General features: G+C 36.4%; 1 protein-coding gene across 3 annotated transcripts in view; it reads right to left on the bottom strand.

Moving 5' to 3' along the window:
• Positions 1–1,754: 1,754 nt before the first annotated feature.
• Lrrc4c (leucine rich repeat containing 4C) overlaps positions 1,755–13,496 on the bottom strand; it is a 176,525-nt gene continuing 164,783 nt past the window's right edge. For all 3 annotated transcript variants that reach the window (XM_051144213.1, XM_051144212.1, XM_051144211.1), the window contains 2 exons: positions 12,287–12,354; positions 1,755–5,388 (listed from right to left, as the gene is read on the bottom strand). In XM_051144213.1, the coding sequence (XP_051000170.1) occupies positions 3,424–5,346 (1,923 nt within the window). In that variant the 5' untranslated portion in view covers positions 5,347–5,388; positions 12,287–12,354 and the 3' untranslated portion in view covers positions 1,755–3,423. The remainder of the gene's footprint in view (positions 5,389–12,286; positions 12,355–13,496) is intronic.

Here is a 13,496-nt window from a genome sequence, read left to right as displayed (position 1 = left end):
CATATTTTTCTTAAAATTTACTCATCACTGATAACTGACCTATGTCAATAGATATAAGGATAGTTGATTCTAGAATGTTTGAGACATAAGAAAAAAATAAATAAAGCTATACCAGAGCCTATGTGTCTGAGATATCCAAATTCTTCCATTTACCAAGGTATACACATCTAAACACTGGTGAAGAAATTGTGAGACTGGTCATTGTCATGTATGGAGATTTCATTCCCAATAAACATTATTTTTGTCAACGAAATGACCCCCAACACACACACACACACACACACACACACAGACTTATACACTGTTGAGACCCCTTAATTTGAATGTTTCTAAGTGTCGTTTATTGGTTGGTTGGTGTGTGTGTGTGTGTGTGTGTGTGTGTGTGTGTGTGTGTGTGTGTTCCATAATCTCATATTCAGTTAGTTTCTTTTACATAGGACAAAACTAGGGGTATATATGTGTGTATTCAAGGATATGTAAGTGATCATATAGGATTTTGCTTACCAAGAAAGTCAGTGATGTGTCTAAGAAAACAAGTCATTAGTAAACAAATGAGAAAATATGCATATAATTAAATAGAAAATATCTTGATTCAATTTCAGTTTCCTTTCATATACATACATATGACATAGAATATATATATATATATATATATATATATATATATATATATATATATATATATTCTATAGCACTCTACTTTTACTCTTAATTCCTTTACTTGCAATGAGGATAGGTTGTGAAACAAGTTTGAGTTTTCTACATAACTTAATTTGATTTGGTTAAATCTTCCATATATATTTTTTATTTCTAAAATGTTTTATTCTGAGGTGCTACAATATCACATAGTTTGGTTTTGTCCTTGCTGGATTTGTGTGTGTGTGTGTGTGTGTGTGTGTGTGTGTGTGTGCGCGCGCGCGTGCGTGCGCAAGCTTGGATTTCATAGTATTTAGTACAGTTTGTCTAACTGTTTAGGTGCCCCATATAGTTAATAGTTAGGATATGTTAGGTTAAACTTTTTAATAACTATAAGCTCACAATAAGTGAGAGTAAATAGCCCTAAGCCTATAAAAATAAACCAGGAATAGAGTTAAGTAAAGGAGGCAAATCCCATTACACTACTCAGTAGTACCTCTTTTTTTTTTGTACTAGACCTAGTTTGATATTCAAAATGTAATTGTATGTGTGTGAGTATGTGATTCTGTTTTTATGCATATGCCCACACTCCATGATATATATATATGATCTGCTGTTGGAAAATAAAGTATTAAACGTATTCAATATGCAGTAAATCAACAAATGACAGTTTTTGTATACTTTCTCTTTTTCTGTGTCTACTGAATACTAAAAGCAAATTCAAATTCAAATTATGTTTGCAACAAAGAGAAGCAGGAAGTACAGAAGGAAAGAGCTTACACCTGTGTGACTGGAGAATAGAAAAAGGACTTTTGTGTACTTACATTCATTTGTTATCGGTCCCTCCCATTTTTCTAGCCCACATTGATAGAAATGATTGCTTTTTTCACACCTAGAGACTACAAAACCTGGCCTGAGGGTGATACTGTAGAATTAGGTGTGAATATACAAGATGTTCATCCACTATTAGATGTGTGTTCCTCAGTAGAGTTGAGAGTCAAGCCTTGTCTGTTCACTATTGTGAGGCATTTTAAGGCTAGTGAGAAAAAGCGCTCTCTCTCTCTCTCTCTCTCTCTCTCTCTCTCTCTCTCTCTCCCCTCTCTCTCTCTCGCTGTGTGTGTGTACATGTGCTCACATGTGTATCTCTCTGTCTATCTGCCTGTGTATATATTGCACCACAGACAAAAATATGAAGGCCATACACACAGTATATTTAAAAATGGAAGGCTGCTAATATTCACAACCAGTGGGTTTCTCTTTTTCTTTTTGGATGCTAGGTATGTCCTCTTAGCTAAAGTTTCCACACCTCATTTAAAGGAAGCCTTAGTAAAGTACCATTGTACCAGCCTTGTTTCCTCTTCATATGTGCCCATGATTACAAGATATTCCATCTTGATGTGTTCTCTAGGTCTTGGAATCTGGAGGCGAAAGGATAAAATCATCTCCACAATAAATATGTGAGAAACCACGAGTCTAGGATGTTTCTATAGTAACAGTAAGTTGATATTTTGAAATTTTGAGTTCCTAGAACACTGTCATCTGCCTAAAACCAAAGCAGTGCTAGTGCTTAGTAGTACACTGAGAACTATCGTTGGAAATGATGCAATTTCCAGGGAATAAAGAACCAGGCTTTATTTTCTGTGCACCCAAGTGACCATTTAGCCCATTTTACCTCTTTGACGATTTCCATTGATCTTTTTCTAAATTTGGTGACACTCAGAATGCAAAATTCTTTTTAAACTGTGAAGAATTTACGATTACCCCACTTTTGTGGTGATATTTCATCTTGTGTATGTAATTTACTTTAGAATGAAGCAAATATATCATAGTGGTATTTTCTCCCTTCATGAATTATTAAATTGTTATTTTTCATCTGAAAACTTTACAAAAGACAGCATATTGAGAAGGCAAGACTATCATCGTATCTTTGATTACTCATGTGCAACTTAAATCAAATAAAACAATAGAGGCATGTAGGAAATGATGTTATAACTAAAGAGTTCTGTAGTATTATCTTTGTTAGAAAATAAGGAATCTAATCCTTTGGGTTTCTCACATATAAGTCAGATTATAAATGATCTATGTCCAGGTACAGAAAAACCAACAATATTTTATTTATAATCTTATTTTAAGCTTTTGAACTACAAATTCTGGTTCTAGAGTTTCTTTTTAAAAGTCATGGGTTTTATAGATGCTCATATGTAAATTAATCTGTTGTTTGCTTACTTTAGTTTCTTTCTCCACAGAATATCCTCCTCATGAATACATAACAGGTCATTACATGAAAAATATAAGATCTTGCATTTTCCTCATTCTTTCTTAAAAATCTATTACTAATATTGCATTCCCCATTGGACTGCTTCCTAAGGGCATGAAGGAAAAAGAAAATAATGAAAAAACTAGAGAGGGAAAGAGACAAAATAGACTGGATCTCACCACTAGAATTCACCATAGAAATCTCAAAGTGTAACAGAATTCTTACAAAATTTCCTAGACCAGTTCTTTGGGGAATTGAGATCTATGAAAAATATGGCAATCAGGGGAGGGAGAGAGGAGGTGTGGGAAAATAGTAAGTGCAGCAAAAACAGGTTCTGAGGAATACACATAATTTTGTCTGCTTTAGATCACAATAGAATTTTTAATAAATAAATTTCTTTTCTTTTTTGTTTTTTTTTGTTTTTTGTAAAGACACTTTTTTGAAACAGAAGATTTAGCCCAGTCATTTGTGTCATTTTTTTTTAATAAACTGTCTTTTTGGATTGTTTGTTTTCTGTAACTGTAAATGTTTTATATCTGAGTCTCTTGTACATTGTCTTTAGAGTTCATTCGGATCAATAACGGTTCATGCACTGAACTGTGTATTGAATTTATTGTGTTTACTGTTGTTGTGTGGTTGAAGGGGGATTTGTAAGAGTTATAGTGGTTTAGGTGCTCATGCTCAATTGCAGGCATGGGCAGGTGGCTTTCCATGGGCGTGTCCCCAGTGATCTCATCATCCACATTAATGATTTCAACAGTCCTTGTTGGAGCATGGTGATTTTGCCGATGGTGCTGTTTCCTCATCTTATAGAAAATGACCAGCATCACGGCAGCCATTAGCGTGATGGCCACAAAACATCCAATAATGATTTTTGTTGTTTTCATGACCTCATCAATTCCTGGGATTCCACTGTTGATGTCAGTTACTGGGATGGTGAATGTTTTCTCTGTCGACCTTGTGCTCTGTGGCATCAGAATTGTGGTTACATTGGTGGTCTCCCAATCAATCACAGGAGTGGGGCCCACATTGGTATCTGTGGTCCGTGCCTCATCCTGAGAAGGTTCCATAGTCTCTACTGTTACAGTTGAAAAGTACGAGAAAGGAGTAGTGGTTGCCGCAGTAACATTCAAGGTGGCAGAAGCAGTAGTGTTGCCAACAGAATTACTCACCATACATGTGTACATGCCTGTGTCTTGCACAGTTACATTTGTGAAATTTAACGTGCCATCGCTAAGCACAGCTATCCGCACTTTGTATGCCCCATGAGTCATGACTGTTCCATTTGGAGTAATCCAAGATACGGAAGTCAGGGACGTAGATGCTCGACATTTCAGCTCAGCAGCCATGCCTTCAGTGACATTGAGGTCTGCAGGGGGCTCCACAATTACAGGAGCATAACATGTAAAATAATTCTGGTCCAGCTCTCCGATGTACCTCCCTTTCAGACTGGCAGGGGTGTTACATCTGGCACAGCAAGCTGTGTTGGAGGGGGCCATGTCTCTTATCCACCAGCTGAGCCACAGGATGTCACAGTTGCAGTTCCATGGGTTGTGATGCAGGTGTATCCTCTCTAGATGATGCAAGGGTGTGAAGAGGTCATGAGGCAGTAATGTCAGATTGTTGTGTGCCAGGTTGATCTCCACTAGTGACTGAAGGTTATCAAAGGCATTCCTTTCAATCACTTGAATCTGAGACTGTATCATCCACAGTTTTTGAAGGTGCATCAATCCCTGAAAAGAGCCAGGCCTGATTGCAGACAAATGGTTCCCAGAAAGATCTAGCTCGTCCAATTTGATGAGCGGCGTGAGGTTAGGGATTTCCCGGAGGTTGCACATGGCAAGGTTCAAATACCTCAAGTTGGACAGACCTTCAAAGGCACCTTCTGAGATGTATGAAAGCCTTTTCAGTTCCCCTAAGTCTAAGCGGCGCAAAGAAGGGATTCTGTTAAAAGCATAGGAAGGGATGCTCTCGATGGGGTTGTTCCGCAACCAGAGCTCCTTCAGTTTAGACAAATATACAAAAGCTCCATTCGGGATGGTAGTAAGACGATTGTCAAAGAGTTCCAGAGTGTTGAGGTTTGCCAGACCATTGAAGGCCCCGATTTCAATGGTTCGAATATGGTTCCTGCTCAACTGGAGGATTTCCAGGTGCCTCAAGTGCTTGAAACTGTTCACTTTGATGATCTGGATTTGGTTCTCATGGAGGTTCAGCAGCCTTGTGTTGGTGGAGATGCCATCAGGAACCTCACGAAGGTTTTTCCGAACACAAATCACCTTGCTGAACTGGTTGCTACAAGAGCACACCGAAGGGCAGGTTTGAGCCCGAACCAGACCAGCCACCACAAGAAGCTGAAGAGCCAACAGCACCACAAGCAGGGGGTCAAATAGGGCCCTGTTAAACCTAGGACCTATCATTATCTGCTGTGGATGTAAGGTCATCTTGTTCAACATTCATAATTTATCTGGTGTTGGTCCTTCTGGAGTTCAAACAGTCTGAAAAACAATAGAAACAAAAATGGTGTTACTTTTCCAAATATTGTCCTACAGTACTGTTGGTTACGTATGTTTGAGTTAAAGACATTATTGGTAAAATTAACAGAAAATGAATGTACTAGCCTGCATTGTAAACAAATTTAATAGCTCTTGGTGGTTTAGATTGCCAATATTTAGAGAGAAACATTTTGGTAGTCCAAGTTAACAATATTCACTATTTGCATTTAATCACAGAGAAATGGAGCATTGAGAAAAAGGCCCCTGGTGTAGTGATTACCAATTGCCAACATTGTAGGTGCCAAAATCATGAAGTTTATGAAATGGACTTCATCTTTTACTTCAGTGTCTATCTCATATAAGAAATGTACAGAAAATAGAAGTCTTGGCCTATACCCCACCAACTAAAACCTCCCATGTAGAATTATTAAGAGGGGGAATAACAGTGAAATTCATGATATGTGGCAAGTACTATGGGCTATAGACTTCATTAATAACTATATTCAAGAAAGACTAATTAATTTCTGGTATCTAGAGAACAAGTAAATTATTTGATGTCTTTTTTTCTGATGTTAATTTGTTTTTTATTTTTATTTTTTAAATTTTTATTAATTTATTCTTGTTACACCTCAATGATGTCTTGTTAAAAATATTAAGAATTTTTAATTGGTGACATGTAGCCATTAACCAATTACAGAAATGTTTACCTGTTATCTGGTATACAGATGCGTATGGTATAATCACCTCACTGGCTAGTAACTTTACCAACATTTAAAACACTTCTCTAAAAAGGGCACAATTCTCTCCCCTTTGACAAATAATAATCATAAGAGAAGAAACATGTAAGAAGTCACATATTTAAAGTGTGGAAAAAGGACTCAGTGCTCATCAGATTGATTCTATGGCAGAAACACCTTGTGAACATGCTGGTGAAGAAAAAATATTGGTACATAATATGTTTCACAATTAATTCATTTAAAATATCTTCTAGGATTAGCCTGAGATGTAAGCAGTAGCAACATAATTTATGCTTTCTTTGATAGTACACTAACAGAGGTGTGTGTGTGTGTGTGTGTGTGTGTGTGTGCGCGCGCGCATTAGCATCCACAGAGATCCACATAGGTAACCCATTTTAACGTAGCCTGTAGATGGATAGGCTAGTTGTTAAGTTACTTTCATAAATGTGAAAAGATTGATTACAGAAAAAAATGAGTATAACAGGATTATTGCCTTGTGTCCTTATTTTTATGTGTTGTACATTTGAGAAAATAAAATAAATTATTTTCTGCGTTAATTCTAAATAACAACTTCTAAGAATATTTTATCAGCTCAACTGGCTTTTCATGAACCATATGTTCATGTATATATAATATCTCAATTTCCATTTTCAAACTTTGGTTTCTATTGACCTTTCAGAAAGAAAGAAGTGAGGGGGTAAGAATTTCACTACGTTCTAATTAAAAGTAGGCAAGCTTAGACTATATTAGATACAACTTTAGGTAAGTTACTTATACTTTCTGTGGTCCAGTGTCTTTCCCTCACTAGTTAATGAAAATGGTAGCATCACACACTCCTGAAGTTTGTGAGGATAAAAGTTAATGAAATAAAGACTTAAAATATTGCCTACTACCTTGTGAAAACTAAGTAAATGTAGACATCATTGTTATTGTCGTTGTTACTACTTTTGTTATATCTGAGACAGTCATCTTGCTTAGTATTGGAAATATAATGATGAAGAATGCAATACATGTCCCCGAGGGAAGGTGATTTTAAATGGTGAGACATCAGGGAAGTAGATGTGTAAAATAACCCAGGTTCATCACTATGAGACAAGGTATTGGCATAATAGGACACTTCACCTTCTACTTGCTTGTTTTGTCTCTCTCTCTGTTATGACAAAGATATCTCACAAAATTTTCTGAGTTCCTATTTCATTTCCTCGAATCCTCAGATGTGCTGTCTTGCTTCAATCCTTGGGGCAGCTGAAGCTCTGAGTTGGGTTTTTACACCATCTGAGAGTTAGATACATGCTCTAGACTCACACACACAAGAACTCCTGGGCACACACACACACTCACTCATGTAAGTGTATATGTATGTAAATGTAAATATATGTTATATGTGTGTATGTGCCTCCCATGTGCCCATTGCCAACATATGTACCTATTGTCAACACCAGTGACCTAGTTGGGTGTGAAATACAATGCTGTTGCAAGTGTGAGAATATGAAATATTTAAATATATATATATTAGTTGGTATCTTCCAATATAGTTACTATGCCTTTTTATGTACCCTCCTGATAAATTGATGTTCAGAATCTTTGCTTTTCATAGAGAGACTACTACTTCCAAAACCTTCAGACTTCTGAAAACAGTAAAAGGCATGCCTACAATCATGTCTTTTTTATGGAAACCTACCTTTCAAAAGCAATATTAAAGCAACTGTCCTTATCAGGTTCTCACAGGGCCTTGATTCTCAACCTGGTTGCACTAGGGTGTTAGGAAAGCACAACTCAGATTTTTATGTTAAAAAAAAGTTTCTGGAGGGTATTATCTGAAAGAAGTAGCATTCTCTCCATAGCTGGACCTCCTATAGAATAAGAGGATGAAAAAGAAACGACTTGGTGGTGTCCCTCCCCTCTCCTTCTCTCTCTTTTTCTCCCTAATCTCGCTTATTTTGTATGCCTTATGGGAGACACAGGCAAGAAACTTAGCTCCTTAACATCCAACAGACATGATGTTCTGCCTCATCACAGTACCACAGCAACAAAGCCAAACTATAATTCAAAATAATAATCATCACCTGTTGTTCTCTAGGGTATTTCACAAAATAACAAAAAACTGACTAAGGTAGGGGTCTTTTGAACACTAAATTCATGGCCCCACCCCCTGCTTTTGCCTTACTCACCTCAAAACCTGACACCAAAGAGAAGAGGGCACCCCTTGACCTATAATCTGCACAAAAGAATAAAGTTATCCATTTCTGAAACACACACAAACACACCCACATTTTTGTCTCACTCTTTTTATCTCCTGACAGTATCCAGGTATTCCTAGAATAACCACCCCTTCTCCTTTAGAAACATTGACTAAAAATTCCATTTTTTACTTGCACACCTCTCTTGATCTGTTGTACTCCACATACAAGAAGAATCATAGAACCTTCTATTTAAAACAGGTCCTGACTCTTTAGTGAAGTTGGGGAGTAGACTAGGTGGGCCTCATTGCCTGGCTTTATGAAGACAAGAATCGGCTTATAAGTATTACATCCAGAGTGATATGTTTTGGATGGAAAATGTCCCCATAGGCTCCTGTGTTTGGATGCCAGCTGATTTCAGTGTTTGGAGATATTGCAGGATCTTGGGAAGAAAGGTTCTGCTATAGCAAATAGACCATGCATTAGCTACAGAGATTTGAGAAAGCATCCTGAGTGTCTTGACACTAAATATAAGGTAATTCCTAATGTTTTGTATACCAGGGTTCCTTCCATGTTGTGAAATTTTAAGCGAAAAAAATTGTTGCTCCATAAATTGCTACTGTGTATTTGTCACAGAGATGAATAAAGAGTTATTTTTTTTTCCTGTGAATTTAAACATAGCTTTCAAAAGTCCCCTTTGAGCATAATTATCAGAGAAGCTATGCTTGGAGTAGATGATCAATATAGAGATCAGGAAGCGGACAAGGTGTAGAGAATAAGACACAACAGAGGAAATTCAGTCCAAAACAGAACATATATAGTGTACCCTTCTTCCAAAGGCCCAGCGACCATTATATAACATAAAAAGTAAGACTGTGAGAGTCAGAAGTAAAGTATGAATATATAGAAACTGTGTCTTCTGGACACACTATAGCAGGTGCATATTTGAATGTAAGTTGATCGTGGCAGAATGCTCACGACCTGTCCAAGCCCAAACCAGACCAAATCCCATCATGAGTGGGAGTGGAGCACGAAGTTTCACCACTAGTCACAGAACTAGTGACAAATGGTAGCTGCTGGAGAGCAAGGCTCAGTTTTCTTTGAGTGTACCTCTGGTGATTCTATCACAGCCCAATGGGATTTTTACACCACCTAGAATATTTGGTAACACAAATTGACCTTTATAGGTCGGAGAGAGAACACAAAATTGGTTGAGAAGGGAAAAAGGCTGTAGATCTGGGAAGAACGTGGAAAAGGAGAGTAAATATGATGAACACAAGGCATATGAAATACTCAAAATACTAACACAAATCAATATTTTAAATTTTGTTAACTTATATTTTCAGTATTGTAACTTGCAGTGATCTTGAATATAATAAACTTCTAATTTGTGTGAAGTAGGACAATTACATATATATGACTTCCTTTTCCACAATATACACTTATTTAAGGTTATTGAGAATAAAATGTTTTAATGTAATATCATTCATTGATAAACCAATTCATGGCTTTTATGAAGTTGGCATCTCAGGACCCTTTTGCTCTTTCTTATCTTTCAGGCCACATACCACGACTCCTTACAGTCTCAGGGACTAGAGCAGTATGGTCTGCTTGTAAATACCATAGTAAGTCCTCATTCTGTCACTTGCCTCATTATCTTTTTCATTTCTTTAGCTCTTTTTTAATTTTTAATTTATTCAGATTACATCTCAGTTGTTATCCCCTTACTTGTATTCTCTCACTCTTCCCTCCCTCTCTCTTTCACCCTATTCCTTTACCTCTTTTTTAAAAGACAAATTATATTTATGTAGTTTTGGCTGCCTGAGAACTCCCTCTGTATACTGGACTGGCTTTGAACTCACAAATATCTGTCCACCTTTACCTCTCAAGTGCTGCGATTAAAGGTGTATGCCACCACTGCCTGGCTAATGCCACATTTTGCACAATGTAGGTTTCATAACAGAAAAGGTATTTCATATCCATCAATGAATCTCTCGCTATTAAAACAAAGACCATTATTTCACTTTTTTATTTGGGCCTTCTGGGAAAGGTAGCACTGCTATTCACTCCAAAGTCCTTTGTTATGCCTATCATATAATACAAGTTACTACCTATTATAAATGATATAGAACGTAAGTTCATAGCATCTTAAAAACCAAGTAGTAAAAGTAATATGTTATTACTTTAATACAGCCTTCCTACATTCATGTTCTTTTTTCAAAATTTACATTTTATACATAAAATAAAACATGTGGCACTTGTCTAGCTGTTTTGTTTAACACAGTTATCATCAGATCCATCTACTTTCCCAGAAAACAACATGATTCTGTTCTTTCTAATGGATACATAGATACCTACTGGATCAATGCTTTCATAAGGATTAGGTGATATGATCATGAATATACATGAAAACAATGACATATGAATACTGATGATACTTGTAGGTTATATGAGTCTCAGGTTCCTCTTTATTAAGGCTGAGTTGTATTTTCTACTTCTGGTTCCCTTCAAGGTCATTTTTTTATTGCAATTAATGAGCTTTCTTATGAATCATTCATAAGTAATGATTTATGAATTATACTTGGTTCAGAGTTAATTTATAATCTATAGCAAATAATACTTGTTATCTTGCTCTGAATCAAATAAAGTATTATTAACAAATATCTTTCTCCTTTAAAATCTAAATTTTGTTTTTTTACATCAAAAGCCCAGTTTTAAAATCTCTTTTATAAGATGATTTTATCACATCAAAATGGAGTCAATTTAAAGCTATGCACTACCCCTTACAATGGTATCTCGCAACATTTATTACAAATGAGTTTGTGTGGGTTTTGAATTAAATATGATATTTTTAGCTGTGTCCTGCAGGACATCTTCACTTTGTCAACAGGCCTTTCTTCTTTCCTTATACATACCATGCCTTGATAACCTAGTGCATTGAGAAGAGTGGCTGGGGGGGAATACTTTAAAGCTCAGTCTTGTAGAGTTGACATGGGTTGAGCACAGTTATTAGAATTAAATTAGAAAGGAGTACATAGATACATGAACTAATTTCATCAAAAATACCCCAATATCTACATATATCCTTAATGATTCTCAATAAATATGGAGCCCCAGCACTCCTTACACAATCTGAGTCTTGATAATGAGAATTTCAAATATATCCTCCTTCTCTCTCTCTCTCTCTCTCTCTCTCTCTCTCTCTCTCTCTCTCTCTCTCTCTCTCTCTCTCTCTCTCTCTCTCTCTCTCTCTCGCTCTCTCTCATAGAAAACCCTGACTAGATAGCACCCGAATTTGTGACTTCTTTTAATTGATCCTGTCCTAATTTTGCTTCCCAAATATGCTTGGATATGACACCTCCATATAGCTTGAATTTTGTCTGACTTGTGATAAGGCAGAGACTTCAGCATTATCTTACAATTACTGTGAGTTCATCTAGGTAACTGCTGTGCTGTGTCAGAGAAATACTTTTTCATGGTAAACATGAACATAAACAGGGAATCCCTGTTTCCAATACTTACTACTCTTACAATATTTCTGGCCCTCTTTCATGATAACTCTGAAACTTGGGAAAAGGTGGGTGAATATAGTTGTCTCATTTAGGGCTGAGCACTCCATAGTCTCCTATTTTCTCTTCACATTCAAATGATGTAGATTACTAATTGCTGTCTACAAAGAGAATTTTCTCTCATCCTGCAAAAAACTCAACTTCAGATGGATCAATAATCTCAATATGAGTCCTATGACTTAAGACTAATAGAGGAAAAATTAGGGATTTTGTATGAATTCATAGCAAATGAAAGGATAGTTTGAATTGGACCTTGGTAGTTCAGTGATTAACACAAGTAGTTGCAAAATCTGATGTGATGTCTTTACTTCCCTGTCAACTTGAAAACATCTGGAATTAACTAAAACACAATTCAAGTGACAGGGCACACTTATGAGAGATTTTTCTTACAGTAATTTGAAATGTGAAGACCCACCTTTAATCTGGATCATTTGAGATGGGAAGATCAAACCTTTAATCTGGGCTACACCTTCTATTGGCAGCCTATATAAAAGAAATGGGAGAAAGAAGCATTTGAGTTTTGCTTACTTGCCTTTGTTCTTGTTAGCAAGTCTATTCCATCAAGGATTCTAGTATATACTGAAGAGCAGCTAAGGCATCCGTCCTCATGGACTGAACAACTGCTGAATTCCTGGAGTCTCTGATAGTTGACAGACACCCTAATAAATCCCCTTTTTGTATATATGGATTCATTGTTTAATTTATGTCACACCAGAAAATTCTGAATAAATACTATGTGGGACCAGGAGAAATTAAAATTGTTCTATACAGCAAAGGACATTGTTGTTTAAACGAAGAATCAACCTAAACCATGGGAAATATATTTACCATTTATAATTCTAAAATAATCTTTGTATCAAGAATACAGAACACAGGGGAAATAGCCAATAAGAAGTTGGGACAACATTCAGTTGGGTGGCTTGATCTTTGTGTGGGACCTTAACATTGAGAGAAAGAGCTGTTTCTGACTCTGTTGTCTACCTCTGGGATCCTTTCCCCTAAAGGGTTGACTTGTCTATACTTAACAGAGGAGGAGGTGCCTAGTCATAGGGCAACTTGATATGCTATGGCTCATTGATATCCATGGAGGCCAGCTGTTTTCTAAACAGAAACAGGATGAGTGGATATGAGGAATGTGTTGAGGAGGGGCTGAGAGGAGAGGAGGGATAGGAAACTATGGCACAAGTGTAAAATAAATAAAATAAAACAGAAACTGAGACAAAAGACTGAAGAAAGAGCTCGTAAAAACTAAAATGTGAATGACCGAGAAGTATATATATTTTTAAATATCCAACATCGTTAGCCATGAAGAAAATGCAAATCAAAATTACTTCCAGACTTTATCTTACCAATTCAGAATGGATAAGATAAATTTTTTTAAATGTAGCAGATTCTGATATGACTACATAAAAATGCTTCTTCACTGTTTCTGGGTGTGCAGATTGCTACAACCACTATGGAAGTTAGTGTGGAGGCTCACCAAAAGATAGAAATAGATCTTCCACATGACGTAGTTATACCAATTTCATGCAAAGACCCAAAGAAATCTATAACCTCTTACAGAGATACTTGTTTATTCATGTTCATTACTGAGGTAGATACAAAAGCTATGAAGTAGAAACATT

Source organism: Acomys russatus, chromosome 4 (assembly GCF_903995435.1).
Source record: "Acomys russatus chromosome 4, mAcoRus1.1, whole genome shotgun sequence".
Classification (NCBI taxonomy): Eukaryota; Metazoa; Chordata; class Mammalia; order Rodentia; family Muridae; genus Acomys; species Acomys russatus.
The sequence above is the reverse complement of the archived record's forward strand: the minus strand, read 5'-3'. Positions and strand labels throughout refer to the sequence as shown.